Here is a 23,881-nt window from a genome sequence, read left to right as displayed (position 1 = left end):
CCCCAGCTGAGCAGCACCTGTCCTATCCCCATTCCCTCCCTCACCATGGGGGTCTTGATCTGCACCCCCCACCAGACCTACCAGCTGCATGGAGCTCTCCATCCATGCTGCCAGGCTGTGCTCCTCACTGCCTACATGCTGCACTGCAGCTGTGCACATGCACGGGCCATTTATCAGCCATATCAGGCCAATTTCCAATGCAGCCAATTTTCTTGATATTGGTGCAGATCCAAAATCAGACCAATGTATTGGCACACCTCTACTGGAGACCATTGCTTTTCTTTTTCTACTAGGAATTTATTCCTCCAAACCATTCTGGCTTCACTAAAAAAACCTGATATTCCTTGTGAATACAATGGTTGGTGCACAATTTACAAAAATCTGGCAGCTGGAGACTTAATAATTCAAGCATCTTTGCTTCTGCTTTGAAACAATTTATGTTTTAAAAAGAAACAAGCCTGAAGTCATGCAGATTGCCTAAAAGGAACTTAGTACCTCATGAAGGTATCAATTTTAATCGGGATTTTGTGGATGTGGCTCTTAAGTACACAGAAGTACATTTAGAAGACAATTAAAGTTCCTTCATGCCCTAAGTCACAAGAGGAAGGCTTGTAAAGTTTACCAGACCCCTACTAGCCAGAGGCAGATAAAAAAAAACAATGATGGAAGGGCAGTCAAGTCTGATAACAACAATTTGATGAGGAGCCCAGCCCCATCTCCCTACCTAGGCGGGCTACAGAGTTGCTACCTGGGTACAGAACATGGAATTCTATGGCAATATCAGTCTCCAATTAGAATTTAAGAGAAGTTTGAAGTTTTAACTTCTTAAAATGATTGGAAAGGGGATGAACAAAAAACATAAACAAAACAAAAAACCCCCCACTTTGTACTTTCCCTCTCAAGAGCTCCTGGATACCAAGGATGTACACAGCAGCAAAGTTCTCTAATTCACTCCTATCTGATGCACTAGTGCAAAAAGTTGGGATTTTTGTGACTGTCCATCTACCAGCCTCTAGTTTTTGGGTAGTTCCCCCCCATTATTAACTCCAATGAAAAAGCTCATGGTTCTCATACCTTTAATGTACGATTCTTTACAATTTCATTGTTGTGCAAACTTTTCTGAAGAATCAAACTGAAACGGTCCCATAATGAATTTCACTCTGCTGATACTAACAGAAAAGCTATATGTAGCAACACAGTAACTGGAACTGATTTCAAATTCAGGAAGATAAAGCAATTTCTACTGACAGTGATGGGCTAACACCCTCCAATATACTCATTAAAGGAAGCTTTTCAGTTGTTACTGGTAAATGAATTTCAAGACAGGTTATTTCATGGATCAGCATTTCAAACCTGGTACAAATCTCGTCAGCTAATAAGATAGTTAAATAAAATTATTCTAGCATTGCTTCCTGTACCTGTAAATACAACTCTGAACAGGTGAACTTCAGTTTCAGAGGAACTTTAAAGTATTTAGCTAAAACACAACTAATCAGTTTCTCTGGTTTCTTATAAGAGTGCGCTAAAAATGCACTGCATTATGAATACAGGATCATGGTAAAATAGAAGGGCTTCTGTATGTCATTTAGCCAGTGCTTTATTTTATTTTTTTACAGCAGAAAAGTACTATTTTAACAAATAAACCATGAACACCAAACGCAGTTTGTAAATTACTAGTTCTAAGCTAATAGCATTCTTTAGTGCTTTAGGACAACCTGCAAAACTACATACTTTTCTACTGCAATTCTACTGAAAAAAGCTAAGCCTATAAAGATTAACTAAGCAAAGATGCATCAAGTTATAGCATCGGAAGTACTTAGCTACAGTAAAATTTTGCAACTTATCATTTCATTTGTCCTATTGATTGTGGTTCCCATTTCAAGACACACAAAAGCAAGCAAAAAAAGTTCTTGTTTCAGTTACTCACAGGAAGAGAGCAAAAATCAATGCAGCATTCTCACTTCTGCAGCCTCATTTAGAACCTGCCAATATTCTGAAGTTTCAACTACACCTTATATGAATAAAATATAATTCAAAGCTTCAACATGAATGGCAACTAACTGTCCTGCAATACAATTATTTAATATTACTATGGCTATTGTGGCATGGAGATGCTATTGCACAGGGTTTGTCAACTGGGGGTACGCATACCTCTGAGGGTACTTAGGAAAGCTCTATGGGGTACATGTGAGCAGGCACGGACAGACTGCTGCAACCCACCACCCCACACTGCCTCCTCCCAAAAGCAGGGCCAGGGCAGGGGCGTCCCTCTGCCAGCCACACAGGCATGATCCAGCTGGTCAGACACATCAGGGAAAAGGGAGGAGCCTGCACATGGCAGTCGCTGCTGCCATCCACCACCCGACATCCAGCTGCCAGGGGTACACTTATTAAAAAAGGTTGAAAACCCCTGCTATAGCACATCCCATGCATATTACAATAAACATGCAGCAAAAATGGACTTTAAAAATCTTGAATCTTGCTCCCTCAGTACGCAGCAAATAAATAAAGTCCTTGTTAAATTCCTTTAGTTAAATTTTCTTAAGACAGCAAGAGTTTATTTATAGTTGCTGTTCTGCCAATCACCACGACCACACCGATACTACCATGAAGGGACTGATAATGCAGATGCTCACTAACGCTGCTTCATATACTTTGCTATTAAGCAGAAAAGGTATTCTAAGGTTCTGCAGAAGTGAACAGGCAGAACAGCAGGCTAAAGTTGGTGCATACCGAGGTTCTTGGACACAATTTTGTGTCCTCACTCAGAAATAGACCTCTTCGGACAGGAAAAAGCTGTACTGGGATTTGTAACCAGAACAAACATGTATACACTTCAGGTTAAAACTACACCTTTTTTTTTTATACTTCTCAAACATTTCACAGATCACTTCTCCCATAAGTGGACGTCTTGGTAAAACCCAAACATTTTTAAGAAATGTCCAACTCTTGCATAATTCATAGTACATCTTTCAAAGTTGGTATTAATTTTACAAATTTCTTCAATTAAATGGGAAACAAAAATTATGAAGTTTAAATCCTCCAAAAAAAGATCACCTAACTTGCTTTCACCAGAAATAAAAAAGTTAAAAAGCAGCAAAATCTACCTTACAAATCACAATCGTGATTTGAATACTGAAGTTAGGTTTTTTTTTTTTTAAGTAGGAAAGTTTCTGTCTTGGAAGACTCTCTCTCATTAACCTCTATACACACTTGTTTTGGGTTTTGTTTAAAGAAAAACAGCTTGAAATAATCTCACTACAACAAGAACATATTTCTGTTTTTTCCTAGAGGAAGATCCTTTATCAAGAACCAGAATTACCCTGCTACAGCTTGAGCACCAATGCTCAAATATTGCAATTCTCTCTCGGAAGGACACTATAAAAGAAAATCCTGCGTGCTGAAAAATAAAACACAGTTGGCTCTTTAACACGCATCTGTTTATTTAAGTATAAGGTGTAGATAGAGCAAGTCTGTAAACAACAGATTTCTATTACTAGCTCAGTATAAGTTTCAAAGCGTCAGCCTATTGAGCAATGACACGCAGAATCAAAAACTTTTCCCTTCAGAAATGCTCTTATTTTAATAGAAGTGTAGGGAAAAACCAGGAACATGTCTACAGCAATATACTACACTGGAATTTTTCCTCCAGCAGTGTCTTGTAATATTCATCTAAAAAGGTTTGAGTTAAAGAAATAGAAAGAACAAGGAAGTGTACTGGGCATGTTAGCTTACTCTATGCAATAGTGAAACTACAGCATACGGAAGGAACCAAAGCATAGCCCTTAAAGGTCAACATCACGCTGTAATGAAGTCTGATGACAGTACCCTAAGCCAAGAATAAAGCTAAGACAGACAGATAAGATCCTTTTTCCTGGCTTCCCACAGTTTTGACAGGGGTAACTAAAAAAATTATTCATCATTAAAGTTCAAAAATGTAAATGATTAAAGTGGACAGAACACAAGAGAGCATGTATAAGAATACATATCATATACAGGATATATGTAACCTATAGAGCATATACAAGAAACAAAAAAAGGCAAGCGCCCAGGTAGAAATTGGAACTATGACATTTTTATTTCTTGAAAACAGCTGAGAATGCTCTGAAACAGTTTTCCATCTGGAGACACAAAGTCACTTTAGCTCAGGGGCTTACAGGCAGAACAGAAGATTAGTAGACAAAAAAGCATAATCTGTAATTTATTCCTGAAGTTACAGGTCTAGCGGTAAAGAGCTACTTGGAAACCAACTACCTGTCTTTGATTCTCACAGCACCTACAAAAACAAGTTCAAGGTTCAAGGCTAAAATTTCAGGCAACAGCTCACAGATCTAAGCTTCTCCACTTCGCAAACACAAGAATGGAACTTATCCTAAGAAAGTACAAATTTCTACAGAATTAAAAAAAGAACCTGTCAATTACTTCTCTTTTTCAAAGTGTAAAAACACTCACACACACTCACTATGTCTAATCACTAGTATTACCTAAATAATACATTAAACTGACATTCTAAAGAACATCTAAGCTTACTGAACTTAAAGAAAAATCTATAAGAAATTTCAGCACATAAAATGATTGTATTTAGTTATGACATTATAAAAAAAAAATTGAAAAAGTACAGCCCTAAAAGAACTGCAGCCTACTCAAGCCCTTGCTTTTTTTAAATCAAAACTTTGTAACTGCTGTTCAAAAGACAAAAGCTAACCTGAAAATTAATAAGCATAAAAAAGGCATAACAATGTTATGAATTTTATCCTTTATTTTATAATACTTTTCTGTTTTTTCTCCTATTAAAGACTCCCAGAGAAGGGAAAAATGAATAATAATGGAGATCTCCAGTATAACTGACAACAGGAGGCACCATCAAAAGTACAAAATAAGGTAAAAGAAATTTCCTCTATGCAAAATCATCAGTATTAACTGTAACGTTAATCTGTTACGTCTCCTTCCTCCTGTCTGCCAAGCTAAGGGTGTCCCTTAGTACTGGAAAATAAATCTGATGAGGAAATGAATGTTTCCCTTCAAGACCTGAAAAGCAAAGAAACAAAATTTCTCCACCTACTGGTCCAGAATAAATGACTGTGTAAATTCACACCCTGTATACAACTGTATTCACTGAAAAAACTCTGTGAAACTATCTTCCAAAATATTTGGGGAAACAGGTATCTTTAGAGCTGCTGGAGTCAGAAATTACTGCTTTTTACCATTTGGATGCTGAGAAAAACAACAACTTTCAAAGACTAAACAGACCACCAATACTCTGATTTGTGATTATACTCTTTGTTCTCCATCCCTGATTTCTGAATATCATGAGGAAACGGCTTCTGGTGGTGGTGGTTGTGGTAAAGGGGCGGGGGTGGATTTCAGTATTAATTGCCCTTAATATTTTAAACATATGATCACTGTCTACTGTTTTCTGTGGCTTTCTAAATGCATTCAATTTCTCCTCAGAGTAGTTGATCTCCCAGAAGAAACCACAAATGTACAGATATTTGGGGTTTCTCTCCCAGAGTAAAATGACCACTCCAGGAGAAAAATAAATCTAGGAATAAAACAGGTTCCAAACATTCCCAAGACAGCAAATGTCTGTACATTTGGTCTCTGGGTAAGTTTTTCCACCAGGAGAACAAGCTAGGGAGAGTTTTCCCAAATTACCAGGATGCATGTATACAGCCTGTGTTCTCAGCCCTCTATCTACTTGATTTCTTCCTGTCAGGTTTCTATTCTTCCACCTGCACCTTGGCTTCATCTCCCCTGCACTTCACAAAGCCACCTATTACTGTCTACCACTTACTCCACTCCTCTGTCCCTTTTTCAGTGCTAGTAGATAACCACTCCAACTTCACCAAAGGTCCATTTCCTCTTCTTGTCCCATGAAGAGACAAGTATAATACCTTTTTATTTCATGCTGTTTCAACAGACAACCAGGGCCTCTTTTCCAATGAAGATGCTGGACTCCTGTTGGAATGGACAGAAACAAGGAAAACCAGCACTGTGTGATAACAACGGTTTACTACAGCTCCATAATACTCACTAGAAACTCCTGGCAAAAAATATTCCGGTCCATCACTGATGAGTCATGAGATGTTCGGCCTTAGAATTCTTCCATACGTACAATGGACTCTATTTAATAGGGTTTTAGTTGGGATAGATTTGATTTTTTTTCACTTTTGATTAGCAGTGTCCTTTGCCTTCAAATTATTAGCTTCAAAAGTCACTACACTATTTTCATTCCAGTTCAGTTAAATTGGTTGAGGATGAACTGTATACAGAGCACATGGTTTAGTGAAAAGGTCACACTATATACACTAATAGTTCTTTTTATTCCCTTTATGCACCTTTTTAGGTCATGACAGAAAACTGATTTTTTAAAGATCGTCCTAAAACTTGGCATACAAAAATGCTGGAAATTATTCTGTATCAATTAATGTGTTTTAAACTAGGCTTTGAGTATATGGCCTAAACTCAACTCCTCTCCACCCTCCAGAATTCTGCTTCTGTATTTCTTATTACTGTTGAAAATACCACCAACCTCTGCCACTCAGACTAACAAGGAAGCGATTTCTTACAATTTCTTCCTTCACCTACAGGTTGCATTAAAATCTTGCAACACCCTTCCCCATTATTTAAAAACAAATATTTTCATTCCATCTCCACAGCTAAAATTCTCATTTAGCTTCATTACTTCCTCCTGTTTGGCTTCTTAAAACCTATACCACCTTCTCCAGTCCTGGTGGAAAAGAAAAACCAGTACCAGGATCTTCATCTTTGCCCCTCAGCTCAACCACTCCCAGACATCCTTACTCTGAAATCCTCCAGCGATTTCCTCAAAGTCAAAATTGTTTCTTTTCCTCACCTACCAGGCCTCTCATGTTTTTCTCTTCACTAGCAACGCTAGCTTCAGCTACTCACTGTTCACCCCCTATTTCACAAAGTTTTCTTGCAGTGATCTGTAATCCCTCTAACTTCTCTTTATAAATATTCTACATCTCACTGCATAATACTAGTTAACAAATAATAGTTACATTTAAAGACAGCATGGTAGGTTTTGAAAGACTTAGGTAACAAACAGTGCTTCAAGGCTCAGAGAGGGATATTATTTCTGTGTATGGAGCTATGAATAAAATCTGGTAATTTCTCTCTTTTAACTCTGAATCCTTGTTTTTATTTTGCAACACCCCAAACATTCAAACTTTTGTTTGTACATCCACCCATATGACTTCCACTACCAACAGGAATGACCTAAATCTTTTTATGCTGTATGACTAAAGCCCGCTATTTTGTGTAGACATTTCAGAGATTAGAAGAGAAAGTGTCAAAAGTTTATTCCATGGTGGTCAAAGAAATTGAATGTTCAACCTAATATAAACATATACTTGCTTTATACATATAGCTTATCCACACTGTCCATTTGTATCATTATACTTACTTCAATTAACTACTATAGTTAAAAAAGTGCTGCAACCTTCTACTGTGAATGCAGCTATGGCAGGACAAATATTGAATTAGGACAGGCTATTACTTTATTGGTATTAAAGTCACCTTTGTACTGGTATACCTACATCCACAGTTGAAGATTACATGCTTTTTAACTATAGCGAGATTGTAAACCAAAAGTATTGCAGCAACACAAACAGACTGTGAGTGAACAAGTTCTAAATAAAGTTTGGTGAATATTTCTTTACCATAAAATACTAGACCAAATGAATGAGTAAATCCCAAACATCAGGACCTACATCGCTTATGATCAGGTCAGTATATACTTTAAATTAATTTAAAGACTGCACGTTTCCACAGAAAGACCAATGGAGATATTTTCCATGATTTTTTTTAAATTCAAAGAATGCATTTGCATGTAATTATCCCCCAAAGTAGTTCCAATCAATGCCCAAACTAAGAAGAATACATAAACACATAACAACTAGTACTATAAATTTCTTTTTCCCATTATCTCATATAATAGCCTTCAGGGTTTTTTAAAGCACTTATTTAATAATCTTCTTCAAAAGATGTTTTTTAATTTGAGAGGATCTATGCATTTAAGCAAATGTGTTCTGGGTAAAATTTAACCCAGGAATAGGAAGTATATGGAAAGTACAAAAGTAACTTTACATTTGTACTAGCAGAATTAATGACATAGAACTATACATGTGTTCTTTCCCACCCACAAGGCACTTATCTCCTAATATATTTTCACATGTAGTTAACTTTACTACTGTAAGTAGTCCCACTGAATATATATTTATATTCATATAAATAAAAAATTAAGGCAACCAGACTCGTGTTAGACTCAAATCTGCTGCATTTACCAAGTATCACAAGCATAACCATACCGATACCAGCATTTCATGTGACTTGACATTAACACCAATATGTATTAATTGACATATTTACTGACTAAGAGGATGCAATAATCTATAATGGTGGCAAAAAGTAAGAATGTATGCAGCTAAAATCCGCACATGATCACGAAGCACAAGTTTATTTTGATGTTATACTGCATAGAGCGGCGCCACTATGGTTTACTACACTTATGATATAACAAGTTTACACAATTTTAGTCATGCTCATTGACTGAAAAATTTTCTGAACCGAATCAAAACTCTAAAACTAAAAACATAAATCACCTTGCTTATTTTTGTTGTGTCATTTTACAAAATTGCCATATTTTGGAATGCTCATGTTTGCTGATCTAACCACTTAGAATAACTTGCCACACCATGCTATATATTGAAAATATACTGCACTAAATCCTCCACTCCATAAATGGCTTAGGGGATAAGGAACAAAATGAGTAGCAGTCTTCTATCCCATTCAGATTCCAGCATTTCCATTTTATCTCCTCTTTCAGCTGCTTCACATTTGTATGCTTGGGGCCTGTATCACTAACCATTCAGTACAGGTGGACTAAGCAAGAACTTCACTTTCCCTTCTACAGTATGAGCGTGTCAACAGTCAGAAACACTGTTGCTTCCCCATGGGCCTTCATCTCTCATGCATTTTCACAGGTACTTAACCGTTGGTAGTCCCACTGGAATAGAAACTATGTGGTAGAGAAGTTAAACAAAGTATAAGAGCTTGCAGGGTCAGGACCTAAGGGAGCAAATAAGTAAAACCAGGAATTAAACCCAGTTTCCTGAATAGCACCCTACAGAATGGCACACGCCTGAATTTGGAATTATCTAAATGTAATCTCACATTTAGAAAAACAATAAAGAATCAATATTTTTAAGTTATCCTGCAAAAATTTTCTTACAAACTAGCAGTTTCTTATGCATGCATATCAATACCATAAACAGTTCCATTTGTAGATTCAAGCAAAGAAAATAAATATGGAACATATATGTACTCATATACTACAAGTATGCTTGCAGTGGAGACCAGGAGTTCCCTTCAAGATATCTTAAAAGATACCTGGCATTTCACCTTAATGTTAACTAGCTATTGTAACAAGCATTCACAACCAAAAGTAATAAAATAAGTATCCTTACATCACTTGTCAACTTTACCTACAGCAGGGATGACATGTTGTTTTAGAGATCTCTTTGGCTCCTCTTCCTGAAGACTTTTCAGGGTAACTCAATAAAGAATGAAAAGCAGCACTGAAAACCTAACTGGCTTAAGTTTAACTGGTGTCTGAGGTAAACTCCCTCCCTTGCCCCCACAAAAGTAAACAGTAAAATGTTTACAATTTTGCTCATTAGAAAAGTAAAGCAAGATACTGGAGGTAGCAAAAATGGAAGGCAGGAGATTAAATAGAAGTCTATTAAAATATTTAGAGAATTAAAGTAGGAAAATTTTATGAGTTCCCCCCAAAGCAGGAATCAAATCAGGAATACCTTTGTATACTATCCCCTACTCACTAGTCTTCCTTACAGCAGCTAAAAGTTCTGAAGCTTCTCTGCATTTTAAATTATCTATTTTGTTCAGCCTGTTAAGCGCTTAACTGAACAATTAATCATCATAATAAGCAGGCAGACTAGTGTTATTTAACAAGCCACAGAAGAATCATAGTTTTCAACCTTTGAAGCAACAAGTACAAATCTCTATGATGAAGAAACCTAAAATGGAATGTTATCACATGCTAATATTATAAGTTACTTTAGAAATTAATTTGAATCACAGAAATTAATTTGAATCCCCAACCTAAAATTGCATATATTTCTTCTCCTGTGGCCTTCTCAAAATGTACTACTTGTTGGAGGCACAAAATACTTCACAATTATGTTCAGTGAAACTAATCGCTGGGGGATCAATCAGTTGACCACCATGTCTAGACATGTCATTCAAGGTGAAGTTCTGTTTGCCCAGTAGTAGCTGTTGTTACCTAGTATACATCAGATTTATGCTGCTTAAATAAGTCAATTAAAAGCAACTCACCACCATCCCTCTCTCTAACTCTGTGAGCATGCACACTTTTTGCTTTACTGTGCCCTGTGTTGTCACCATATTTGTTTTCAGGGCTATCAGATCGCCGCAACATTTTGTTTGGTGGTGAAGGATCTGTGGTGTCTCGCATCTTGTCATGACGGTGATCACCACCACTGGGGTGACTCTTTGATGAATATTTAAGAGTCTGCAAGAGATGAGAATGCGCTTTAAAACTGGGTTTCATTTTTATAGTAGTTGCTACCACTTCCCACGAAAACATGCATTTTAAATACAGAACATGTTTAATTTCAATCTAGTATGACTCAAGATTATAAATGTGATTAGAGCTCCTGCTGAAAACCAATTTCAGCAGGACACTTAGCCTTTGGCTTTCTAGTTGTAACTTACAAAGTAATAAAGTTATGAGAGCCGGATTTAGGTCCTCTGACACCTCTGCCCATTTTGATATCATATGTGAACATTGTTTTTAATATCCTCTAAAAGCAAAGTAGCCATTCCTCAAACTTCTTCATTTTGTGACCCAGATACATTTAGCAAACACCCAGCTGCTTTCTTTGCCTACTTCAGTATCAAGTAATGCAATATATATTATTTACCATATGTAACTTCTGCACAAACCAGTGCACACATGCACTGCAAGCTTCATTTGAAAGCTTTTACCCTAATCCAGCACCTTGCGCTTCCCCAATGAACTTTTAAGGGTAAGAATCTCCTGAAGCTGTAAAACAAACTTAACAGGGGGAAGCGCAGTGGAGGGACAGACAGTGCTTTTGCTGGAAGGCACCCACTTGGAAATATTGACCTGCTGGAAGTGCCCCTGTCCAGTCCCTCTTCCACCCTGCTTTGGCAAGGCATTTAGCTGCCTAGGGAGTGTTTGTGTGCATGGGAACTGCCCCTTCCAGCTGCCTTCAACTGTCAGATTTCATTTCCCAGCTAATCAAATGCCCAGAGCTGTAAGCACCCAGCACCCTTGGAGGAGCCCCACAGTACAGGCACCATGGGGCTGTCTCCCTACCCAGGGGAATGGGAGAAGAGGAGGGTGCTCCTTCCCTGGTATGAAGCAAAGTGCCCCAGCTTTCAAGCTGCTCCGTTGCTGGCAGGGAAGCCACTCTCCCATTTGTTTGGGCTCCAAGAGACCCCAGCGGCTCTCCCGCCCGGCCCGGCCCCGCCCCGCCCGGCTCCGAGGCCCAAGGCCGCCCGGGCCCTGCTAGGCCGCACCCTCCCCTGCCCCTCACCAGGCCCCGCCGGGCCTCCCCTTCTCCACCGCAGCCCCCCTCCCCCGGGGCGCGGCGGGCCCGGGGCGGCCGGGCGGGCAGGGCCGAGGCGGCCCGTGCAGCGCGGCCTGCGGCGACGGCCGAAGCCTGCGCTAGAGTAGCGCCCCCCCCCTGCGCCCGCGGCCTGCGGAGCCCGGCGGCCGGCGCTGCGGTACCTGGTAGGGCTGCGAGTCCCCCCTGCGGTCGTGACAGCTGCGGAGAGAGGGGGAGAGAGAGAGAGAGGCGTTAGCGGGGCCGTTACCGGCCGGGGGAGGGGCGCAAACATGGCGGAGGGGCGGGGGGCGCGGGCTGGGGACGGAGCCATTTACCCATCACTGAGTCTCTGCTGTTTCCTCGCATACATTACCATCAATGCCCGGCCCGTGTGCGTGCGGGTGAGGGCGGCCGGGGGGGGCGGCCGCGGCCGAGCCACGGGCGCCGAGGGGGGAGGGGGAGGCAGCGCTCCGCCTCGCCAGCGGCCGGGGCCGGGCCGGGCCGGGGCCGGGGCGGGGGCGGGGGCTCGGGCTCGGCTGCGAGCGGCGCTCACGGGCCCATCGCCGCTGCGCGGGACGGGGGACGAGCCGGGCGCCGCGCGCACGGAGACACTGGCGAGCACGGACGCGCCGCTGCCGCCTCCCCCCGCTGCGCCCGCCGCCGCCGCTCCTCCAACTACATCCGGGCAACTCGGGCGCCGCCGTGCTCGGCCCGCCTCGGTTCTTTCCGGCTCTTTCCGCCGCGCTCCGCCCCCCGGCCCCGCGCTCCCCTTTGCTCTCGGCCCACTCTGCCTTCGGCAAACATCGGCCCCGGCTCGGGCTGCATCGGCTCTTTCCGTCCCTGCCCCGGTCCTAGAGGCGGCTCCAGCTTTCGGGACACTTCGGCTGTTTCCGGAGCTGCCTTCGGGAAGCCTCGGCTATTTCCGTGCCCCCCACCCCGGAGTGCGCGGTGCTGTTGAGGTTATTGCCGGGCGGGGGCCCGGACCTGACGACGCGTCCAGCTCCGCTGCTGGCCGAGCCAGTGAGTGCGGGCCGCTGTCCCGGGGGCATGGCGGGGCTGGGGCGGGAGCCATTTTGTGTCGCTGCCTCCCGCGGCAGGGAGTTGGAGGCGGTGGCGGCGGGCGGCTAAAATGTCCCTGGGGAGGCCAGCCGCTGCCTCTCTTTCCTCTTGTCTCTCCTCTCTCCTCTGGAGCGGGCCGGGAGCATGGCGCAGCAGGCAGCTGCCCTGCAGGGCTGCAACAACGAGGTGGTGCGGTGCTTGGAGGACCTGCGCCTGCGGCGGGACGAGCTGGCCGGCCAGATTCGGCGGGACGAGGAGGAGCGGGAGCGGCTGCGGCGGGACGTGCGGGCGCTGGGCGAGCGGCTGGAGCGCCTGTCTGACAGCCTCGCCCGCAAGGCCGAGGCCCGCGACGACCTGGACAAAATCCTTGCTGAAACCGACGCTGCTTATGTGAAGATCTTGGACAGCTTTCGAGCACTGCTGAGTGTCCTGAAGCAGGAGGCAGGGGGCTTGAGTAAAACGGCAGTGCTGGAAAGCAATGTCACCTAAAACGGGCCAATGTGCAGCCTCCAGCTGAGCTAAATTCCCTCTTGGGTGAGGAATGAGATTAGCCACAGACCCTCGGGGTAGCAGAGGTGGGGAAGGGCTTGGCTGAGGTCTTTTGTCTGTTTGACCTTTAATTTAATGTCCTAAAGCAGTGTGTAACGCACATAAAATAAAATCACTATTTTGCTACTAAATATTCCTAACTATTTAATAACCAACACACATGAAGATGTATACACAGGTTTTGCAAATAGATCTGTGGGAAAAGAAGGTCAAATTTTGGTACAAATGTCTTTCCATGTTTGTTTTCAGAGAACATAATAATAATTTTGAAAAAAAGGCTTTCTTTTTAGTTTACCATAGAAAGTCCATGGAAAGCACACAGGATTTCATAAGTAGTGCTTCCAAATCTGAGAGGAGAGGGCATTTTTGTCTCTCTTCACTCCTGTAGCCAGGAATTCTGGCTTCTTCAGGGAATCCCCTCTAGTTTTCCTTAATTGCCCTGGAAAAAGAGGTGTTGTAAAACAAATGGGTGGGGAAGGAGAAAAAGAAGTGAAGCGCAGAATAATTCTCATAACTCCTTAATAGCACAATGTTTGGTTTTTGTTTATTGTCTAAATAGCTATCTCTTCGGCTTTTTTATCTAAATAGATTTTTTTTCTTCCTTTTTTTAAGGCGCGTGTTTATCTAAAGTGCGCACATAACACAACCTCTGTTATTGTGTTTACAGGCTCTCAGGCCCATCCAAAAGCTCTTCCAAAAATAAACTGAGACCAGGAACAATCGTACTGAAATAGATTAAATTTAACAGCGACTATCTTTTACTTCCTAAAAATTCTAGCTGATCAAGTTCCTGTAATGTGCCTGGCCACTGTAAATGTATGAAAAGGGAGAGGGAGGTATGTTTAGTAATCTGGCTGGCAATAGATTTCTAAATCTTTAGAAATCATAGCTGCACCTTGCACAAATTCATAGGCGTTTCTGCCCTTATTGTAATTCTGTATCATTGTATTGTTCTTTATGTAACACACTTCCATGAAATTTTTTTACGTAAACTGTCAAAGTTTTGGCTTACTGGGGTCATTTCAGCTGAGGGCAAAAGATTGAAATGCCTGGAGACTTTCTTTTGGATACCTTTTTATGTAGTGCTTCTGGTGTGTTATATATTCACAGTAGGGTTGTGAAGAACACCTGAAGAATGTGGAAACAAAGTATTAAATACACTTCAGAAGTGGAAAATTAGATTAGAGATGGTTCTTGAGCTCTGAAACTTTCTTTTGGATGTGGTTAAACCTAGCTTTGAAATAGGGAAGCAGGTTAGAGACGATGGCCAGAATCTCAATTTTAATCCTATTTTCTATTTCTAGTGTGTATTAAAACTTCTTTATAGTACTCCATATGTTCACATACTGTAGCTTTTGCTTTGTTCCAAGATTTTGTGCAGCAGTAAAGCCTTTGTTTTATACTGATTCCATAAATTTAAGGAAATGCAACGGTAGCATCCTCACATAACAGAAACCATGAATCTCTTGGGTACAGAAGTAAATGGTATGTATGTCAGTGCAAACTGTGTCTGGCTATTTTGTCTTTGCAGTTTTATGAAGTAAAAGTTCTATTCTGGTGTGTGCTATGCTACGCTTAAAATGTGGGTGAGATTACAGTGACTCAACTGATTGTCATTACATACATATTCCATTTCCACCAGTCTCACTTGAGTAATACAGGAGTGATTAAAATTAGATTATCAGGAATGCTGCTGCTATTCTAGTACCCCAGTATTAATCAGGGTAAAATCCCTGCTTCCCTGTTTGCTTATTTTTACTTTAATACAGGGATGTCAAGCTCATCTGGCTCCCCAGGCTGAATCTAAATGTAATAGGATGAGCAGTATCAGGGAGCCATGGGGCTACACCCACACCCCACTCCACCCCTGTGAACACACATCTCCAGTGGGGCTCCATGCCACACATTTCAGCAATGAGCGTGACCATAAATGTCAAGCCTCTAGGAGCCAGGCAGGCCAGATTCCCAATCCCAGACCCAGCTCGCAAACTGCATATTTGACACCCCGCTCTAAGGAACTATCATTACAAATTTCTGCAAAATATTTTGACCGCATCTGGCATTGATCAATACCTAATCACTGTGTCATGATTGTTAATGACATTTCTCATCTAAATTTATTTTTTTTTTTTAGATCAGTGCAACTTGCATTTCAGTCTGGAAGCTACATGTGTACGCACACCACTTCATACTGGTAATAAATCAGTTTTCTGGAATGAGAGTTCAAATGATCTAAATACAGATTCCTTTTATCATGAATGCTTTGGTTACAGAGAAGTGAAATGGTGGTTTTTATATCTCTTGCATTCTCTATCTTGCTTGGAGACACCAGTTATAGTATAGTTGTCTTAATAACAAGTGGCTCTTTAATTAATGTCTCTGTTGTATTTAAGCAATTAAAACTGGTCTACATTTTGAGTTTATTATGTCTAACTGGCCACTGCAGTGACAAAAATAATGTACTTGAGCTGACTGCTTTTTTTTAAAAAAGATTGTGATTTTAGCTTACAAAAACAAGCAAATGACACTGGTTTTCTAGTATCCAAACAATGAAATTTTAGGGTTTCTTTTATATAAGAAGTGATTGCTCACTTCTGTTAACTGAGAAACTACAGATGACAGTGAGATGTCAAAAGAACAAATGGAAGACAGAATATGGCCTTTAATCTATGCTGGTGGAGAGTGTTTTTTTGCCTGTATAGTATATGAGAGATTCTAGAATAGTCATTCCAAATTAAATGTGGGCACTTTTATACCAGAATGGAAATGTCCACACATGGAGTTATTTAAGAATAGCTGCTGCACTTTAAATTCATATGCTACGTTAATCAAGTATGACAAAGGTAATGGATATTCTTTTAATATTGTTTCTAAAAGGGTGCATACTAGATGCAATGTATCACTATGACTCCTGGGTCAGAATGTGGTCTCTTCATATGTGCTCTTAAGGGTAGATATTTCCTTTGGATTAATTAATGTTTCCTTTGAGGCTGTGAATGTGTCTGTATGGCACTGTAGTTGGAGGTTGAGTTCTGTGGCTCCTTGTACGTCCTGCCACTGGCATCTGACAAACCACTTTTCACACTGAGAATGAGGTATTTGTTCATTGTTTACCTCTCACTGCTGTGTGGGTGTAGCACAGAAAAGTATACCCCCCCAGACCTGATCTTCAGTTGAAATGCTATCCCTTAACCCAACTGAATGGAGATTTATGTCAAATGCGAGAACTGCTTCTATGTGAAAGGGAATTGGTTGCAGGGAACACATGCACTAAAGGGCTGGTTATTAACATGTTAGGGAAGTTTGAGCTTGCAGAATCAGGGACTCCAGGTAACTCAGTCCTAGCTACAGGTATGCAGTTTAGTTGCGGTATCTGCCTAAAAGCAGCTGTAAGGGTTTGTTTGTTTTTTATTTATACTACAAATGGGAGAAGAGGGAAGAACAGATAAAAGAGCCTTTCACTGTTTTAATGGTGTCAAAATCAAAAGCTTTTTAGGGCAACAAACTCTGTTGCTCCTTTACATGAGAGTTTTAGGCTGCAATTCTGATGTTAACACGGTCATCTGGACAAAACAAATTAGACTGAAAACTCCTTACTGCAGGAGTGGCTGAGGGTGTTGCTGAGTAATGCACCCAAAATAATGGTACTTGTGTTAAATCTACACATTTTGGATTGTGCAAGGTTATAACACTGTTGCTTGAAGTTAGGATGCAACTTGAGGAGGGTAAATTTTACTTTCAAATGTGCCTCCCCTGAACAGTAGCACCCACCTCATCAATGGGACAATGTGTTTACATGACACTTCTTATCCATAGCTCGGAACAGATAAGGATCGCCACAGTTGTAGAAAAGAGAAACAGATTGTTGAAGTTACTGTCCCACATCTATGCAAAAGTGGATGAGACAATGGAAATAGTATGCAGCTACTAGAGACCAAACTGGGGAGAAAAAGATAAAACTATCTCATTTTGCATTATATTGATGTAAAAAGGACTGGGCCTGTCATAGTTTTAGGCTACTTGTCTGAGGTTGCCCTGCTTAGGTTCCCCTGATGTGTTGTACTCTTCTCATCTTGTTAAGAGTGTTGTCATAATCCATCATGAAGTAGCATATTTTGTGCAGTCTAATTTAAAGTTGTGAAGTTGCTTGTAATAGCAGATAACACACTTGTAGTTATCCTTGATAACAAAAATGTACTTCTGCTGGAACAGCAGTAGCTTCTCTACATCTCTTGTGTGGAAGTTTCAATCATGATTAAGTTTATTGGTACATTTATTTCCAATCTGTTCGGTTGAATTAGGAGCAGGTTTTTGTAAGCACCTGTTCAAACCTGCAGCAGACTGGAAAATTCTAGTCCAGTTTTTCTGTAACTAATTTCTTTGTACATCAGAGATTTCATATATGAAGCTGAGCAAAAAGCAGAGAGTTAATCTTACAACAAATAACTAAATACCATTTTTTTTGCAATGCAGAGTATTCCCTGCTACTGCCACTAGTCCAGTTCCGTTAGCAGGAACACTAGAGCAGATAAGGTGGCAGAGTTTGTCTGCATATATTGCAAGCAGAGTTGTACAACATACTCTGAACAGCAGTGACCACTCAGTGTCTTCTCTGTTAGCAGTTCCACTTGTGGACCTTAATTGACAGTAGCCCTGATATACAATTTAAAGGAGGAAAGACAAGGGTTGGCAAAACCAAAGAATTCAGATTAATTATGTCTAATTGTTACTGGCATTCAAGTATCTGAAGCAATTGAATAACATACCAAAACAAAGCTCTCCATGGTAAATACTTACCAGCATACCACAGTGTGCGACTAGACCCCAATCAACAACATGGAAAAAATTAAATTAAAACAACACAAGCGCAATAAAAGATTTCTATGAGTTAGGAGGGTTTCCAAGAGCAGTTATGCTTCAGGGTTTTTTTTTTCCAAACTGTTTTTCAGTGATGGCGCATTAGGGATGCAGTTGTAATCATCAGGTTTAAGAACAGTTCGAGTGGCCAAGGTCTGGAACGGGCTCCCAAGGGAGGTGGTGCTCTCCCCTACCCTGGGGGTATTCAAGAGAAGGTTGGATGTGTATCTAGCTGGGGTAATGTAGGCCCAGCACTCTTTCTTGCTTATGCAGGGGGTCGGACTCGATGATCTATTGAGGTCCCTTCCGACCCTAGCATCTATGAATCTATGAACCTCATAACAGTTGAAGGAAGTATGTACGGATGACAGTGGACATAAATGGTGAAATCTGGGGCCCAGTCAAATCAATAAGGGTTCTGTCACTGACTTCATTTGGGTCAGGATTCCAGTTCAGTATATCAATGAAGTTATCAGTGCGTGTACTTGGCTGAAATGTTCTTTGCTCGGTAATTAGCTGTCATGAAGTAGCATCTTTTGTGCAATCCTATTTAAAGTTGTGAAAATACTATCAGTGTTTTGCGACTGTCACGTTGAGATAATGGGTTAGAATGAGACTGGTTAGAAACCGTGCAGTTTCAGTCAGTTGCTCAGCACTTCACAGTACTGGGCCATGTGTGAAGAAAGCAACTTCTTACTCTGTTCTGTTCTAAAACACAAATAAGAATTTTTAAATCACAAACCTGCTATCCTTTGTATTCATTCTGCTCTGCTTACTATAGATACAACAATATTTGTAACTGGTTTTGGTTTTTACCTGCATTAATGCCACTACCCAATACAAGAGAGTGAACTCGGTTCTGTTCTGGCTTATGCAATGGTTTCAATACCAGGGGCAAATTTTATGCAATTTGAAGGTGGCTAATTACATGGGAGCAATTTGGCTTGTAAAATGTATCACTTTCTGCCAGCCTGAAGCTTATACTGCTGCCCTGCTCTTCACTTGTGCACTGGGAGCATCTGAACTAGACACTGACATAAGCTTGGAATCCCGTGGTGCCATTTTTTACAGTTAGTATTCTGTGCTTGTAAAATATTATATGCAGAAAACCTAAGGAGAATGTTTGCTTGCTTAAGCAGTCATTTGCTTCAGTAATAGGAATCCTGTTAAAAACATGTGAATTGCTTCTTGCACAACACTGCAGAATTGTTTGGTGTATGTGAGAAATGAAGGGGTTCTCTTTTTAATAAGTATTGATCCTACATCTGTGTATGTCACTTGAATGGTATCTGTGCCATAACTGGGAGCGGATGTTTCATCCAGTAGCATAAATACTATAGCAGTCTTTCTGGTCTAGCAGAATGCTATAGTGCACTTTGAGATAATCTGTGCTTTTAAACAGGCAAGGAGTTTTTGGATGTTGAAAGGATTCAAAGTCTATCAAGTAAATGTTTTTAGAAGCACATTCTTATTCCTAGCCAAATCTCTAAGGATTAAAAGTTACTGATATCCCACAGCTTTACTCAAAGAACAATTGCTTCTTACCAGGATTTTCCACAGCAAAGGTTCCAATCTTCAGGTAGGCTCTGGAGCGGTAGAGAGACGTGTGGGTGAAGCCCGCTGCGCCCCCGCTCCCCCGAAGCCCTCCAGACACCCCCTCAGCAGCCGCCGAGCCCCCTGCCGACCCCCAGCACAGCCAGAGGTGAGCGGGCTCGTGGTGGGAAGGGGTTAACTCCTCGCTGGGAGGAGGCCGCTACCTGGTGCCGGGCCAGGTCAAGCCCCCGCCCAGGCCCCTACTTGGCCCAGCCCCCCAGGGAGCCTCGCGACCAGGCTGCGCAAACAGGCGCTCGAGTTAGCGTGGAGTTCGCACGGGGGAGGGCGCAGGAGGGCACGAGACCCTGCCCTGCGACCCCCGCCAGCCATAGCCAGCCCCAGCCGTAGCCAGCCTACCAGAGGCATGACATGGATGGGCACGTGCCGCACCCCGAGGGTCCCCTCGGGCTCTGTGGCCCCTCCATCAGGCACCTCAGAGACGGCCGCCCAGACGGAGCCCATGGTCCCGGGCTCCACGCAGACGGAGCCCCTGGCTCTCGGCTGCGGAGGCTGCCTGTCCCTTTTTCAGGCTCTGGGGCCTGGGAGCATGGCCACCTCCCCATGCGGGGTCTGCTCCCTACTGGGCTCTCTGGCACGCCAGCTGGAGGAGCTCCAGGCCACAGTCCAGAGACTGCGTGCCATCAGGGACTGCGAGCAGGAGATAGACTCCTACTGCCAGGCCCTTCTCCCCCAGGAGCCGCAGGGGAGAGCACCGACTCCCTCCACGACTAAGGAGGACTTTGGGACCTCCCGCTCTGCCCAGTCAGGGGCATGGACCAAGGTGGTCAAGGGCCCCAAGGCCCACCGCACCAAGGCCCCTCCCTCGCCGGAGCTTAGCAACAGGTTCGCACCTCTTGCAGCCCCAGCAGAGCCTGCTCAGTTGCCGGCTCCCGCAGGCAACCCAGGCTCGACCGCAGCTACTGGCCCCGCTCTCCCCAAGACAAAGCGAAAGGTGTTTGTTGTGGGAGACTCCATCCTGCGGGGCACTGAGGGGGCAATCTGCCGCCCTGACCCCTTAGCCCGGGAAGTCTGCTGCTTCCCGGGGGCCTGCATCCGAGACATTGCGGAGAGGAACCCGGAGCTCCTCCAGCCCACAGACCACTACCCCATGCTCCTTATTCACGTGGGCACCAATGACACGGCTCGGAGCACCCCCAGCCAGGTCATGAAGCACTACACGGAGTTGGGAGCGGGGCTTAGGGGTCTGGGAGCTCAGGTGGTGTTTTTGTCGATCCTCCCAGTCTCAGGCTATAGGCTGAGGAGGGAGAGGAGGATCCACGCAGTGAACCAAAGGCTGCGGCGCTGGTGTCATCGGGAAGGCTTTGGCTTCCATGACCACAGCCCGCTCTTCGGCGAGAGAGGCAGCAAGCTGCTGGGAAGAGATGGCCTCCACCTCTCTCCCCTGGGAAGGAGGCTCTTCTCAGCCAGGCTGGCTGACCTGCTCCACCGGGCTTTAAACTAAGCCCGCTGGGGGATGGGGGGACTACTGCCACTGCTGGCCCACTGAGCGACCCTTGCAAAGCCAGCAGACAAAGGCACTTAAGGGAGCCCACCCCTGCCTCAGCCCTGGCACAATCTGTGGGCAAGGCAAGAGCCCCCAAGGGCACACTTGCCTGCCTGTACACTAATGCCAGGAGCCTGGGCAACAAGCAGGACGAGTTCGTCCTCCTGCTCAGTGCAAAGAAATACGATGTCATTGGGATAACAGAGACCTGGTGGGACTCCACCCCTGACTGGACCACGGGTATAGAGGGCTATACCCTGTACAGGAGGGATCGTGTTGACAAAAGGGGCGGGGGTGTAGCTCTCTATGTCAAGGAAAGCTACATGTCCCTGCAAGCTGATGTTGGCGACGGGCATGGACAGCTAGAGACCCTCTGGGTAAAAATTCGTGGGGAATTCGGCACAGGGGACGCAACGGTGGGAGTCTACTACAGACCTCCCACTCAAAGTCCTGAGCTTGACCAGGAGTTCGCCCGGGAACTGACTGAGGCCGCTTGCTCCAGGACCTTGGTTGTCATGGGTGACTTCAATTACCCGGACATCTCCTGGGAAGATCACTCAGCAAAATCCGAGCAGTCGCAAAGCTTTCTCTCATGCGTGGATGACCTCTACCTGACTCAAGAAGTCTATGGGCCAACGAGAGGCAAAGCGCTGCTCGACCTGGTACTGGCTACAGGGGATGACCTAATCGGCGACCTAGTGATCGATGGGAAGCTGGGTGACAGCGACCACGAGCTGATCACCTTCACCATCCGCCGTAAAGCTGACAAGTCAGTCAGCAACACAGAAGTCCTTGACTTCAGAAAAGCTGACTTTGACAAGCTCAAGAGGCTAGTCGGTCAGGCCCTCAGGGATCATGACCCCAGGGTGATGGGAGTTCAAGAAGAGTGGTTGCTCCTCAAGGAAGCGATCCTCAATGCACAAGCTAAATCTATCCCAACACGGAGGAAAGGCAACAAGAAGGCACAGCAGCCCCCCTGGCTCTCCAGGGACCTAGCGGACCTACTGTGGCTAAAAAGGAAAGCCTACAAAGGATGGAGGATGGGATTCACCTCCAAGGAGGATTACTCCGCGCTGGTCCGGTCCTGCAGGGAGCAAACCAGGAAAGCCAAGGCTGCAACTGAACTCTAACTAGCTTCAGGCATCAAGGACACCAAAAAGTCCTTTTTCAGATATGTGGGGAGCCGGAGGAAAAGCAAGGGCAGCGTTGGACCCTGCTAAACCAGATGGGGCAACTGGCAACTGATGCCCAGGAAAAAGCCAACCTATTAAATAGGTACTTTGCGTCAGTCTTTCACCAGTCCCATGGGATGCCCATGCCTGCTATGGGACAGGGAAATCTGGGTGAGGGGGATCCCCTACCCTCCATCAATGCTGACCTCGTGAAGGAACACCTTGAGAAGCTGGATACCTTCAAGTCAGCCGGCCCTGACAATCTGCACCCCAAGGTACTCAAGGAGCTGGCGAGCGTCATAGCCCAGCCCCTGGCACGGATCTTTGAAAACTCCTGGCGCTCTGGGGTAGTGCCCGAAGACTGGAAGAAGGCCAATGTGGTGCCGATCTTCAAGAAAGGGAGGAGAGTGGATCCGGCTAACTACAGGCCCATTAGCCTGACTTCTATCCTGGGGAAGATCTTAGAAAAGTTTATTAAGGAGGCCATCCTTGAGGGACTGGCCCAGGCTAACATCCTAAGGGACAGCCAGCACGGGTTTGTTGCGGGTAGGTCTTGTTTGACCAATCTCATTTCCTTCTATGACCAGGTGACCTATCATCTGGACAAGGGAGAAGAGATTGATGTCATATATCTTGACTTCAAAAAAGCTTTTGATCTGGTATCCCATGATCACCTCTTGGCCAAACTGCCCAGTTGTGGCCTTGGCTCCACCACGATCCACTGGCTGGGAAATTGGCTCCGTGGTCAGACCCAGAGGGTTGTGATTGATGGCAGTCACTCATCGTGGTGCCCTGTGACCAGCGGGGTCCCTCAAGGCTCTGTCCTGGGACCCATACTGTTCAACATCTTCATTAACGATGCGGACATTGGAGTCAGGAGTGGACTGGCCAAGTTCGCCGATGACACCAAACTTTGGGGCAAAGCATCCACGCCAGAAGATAGGCGGGTGATCCAGGCTGACCTGGATAAGCTCAGCAAATGGGCAGACGAGAACCTGATGGTGTTTAACACTGAAAAATGTAAGGTTCTCCACCTTGGGAGGAAAAACCTGCAGCATCCTTATAGGCTTGGCAGTGCTACGTTGGATAGCACTACAGAAGAAAGAGACTTGGGGGTCATCATTGACCACAAGATGAACATGAGTCTGCAATGCAATGCTGAGGCTAGTAAAGCGACCAAAACGCTGGCTTGCATCCATAGATGCTTCTCGAGCAAATCCCGGGACGTCGTTCTCCCCTTGTACTCGGCCTTGGTGAGGCCGCAGCTGGAGTACTGCGTCCAGTTTTGGGCTCCACAATTCAAAAAAGATGTGGAGAAGCTTGTGAGAGTCCAGAGGAGAGCCATGCGGGTGATCAGAGGTCAGGAAAACAGATCTTACGATGACAGGCTGAGAGCCATGGGACTCTTTAGCCTGGAAAAGCGCAGGCTCAGGGGTGATCTGATGGCCACCTGTAAGTTTATCAGGGGTGACCACCAGGATCTGGGGGAACGTTTGTTCACCAGAGCG

The 23,881-nt window shown here is 44.0% G+C and overlaps 1 protein-coding gene and 1 pseudogene across 3 annotated transcripts in view; one reads left to right on the top strand and one right to left on the bottom strand.

Moving 5' to 3' along the window:
• WAC (WW domain containing adaptor with coiled-coil) overlaps window positions 1-12,161 on the bottom strand; it is a 95,984-nt gene extending 83,823 nt beyond the window's left edge. For all 3 annotated transcript variants that reach the window (XM_090047433.1, XM_090047432.1, XM_090047434.1), the window contains exons 1-3: window positions 11,975-12,161; window positions 11,822-11,858; window positions 10,381-10,576 (exon numbers count right to left, since the gene is read on the bottom strand). In XM_090047433.1, coding sequence (XP_089903559.1) covers window positions 10,381-10,576; window positions 11,822-11,858; window positions 11,975-12,015 — 274 coding nt within the window. In that variant the 5' untranslated portion in view covers window positions 12,016-12,161. The remainder of the gene's footprint in view (window positions 1-10,380; window positions 10,577-11,821; window positions 11,859-11,974) is intronic.
• A 351-nt stretch (window positions 12,162-12,512) lies between these two features.
• On the top strand, window positions 12,513-14,751 carry LOC149865026 (microtubule nucleation factor SSNA1 pseudogene; annotated as a pseudogene).
• Window positions 14,752-23,881: the final 9,130 nt, after the last annotated feature.

The sequence above is a fragment of the Crocodylus siamensis genome, chromosome 5 (genome assembly GCF_052110815.1).
Source record: "Crocodylus siamensis isolate JL-2025a chromosome 5, ASM5211081v1, whole genome shotgun sequence".
Taxonomy (NCBI): domain Eukaryota; kingdom Metazoa; phylum Chordata; order Crocodylia; family Crocodylidae; genus Crocodylus; species Crocodylus siamensis.
This window is presented reverse-complemented; position numbering and strand designations above follow the sequence as displayed.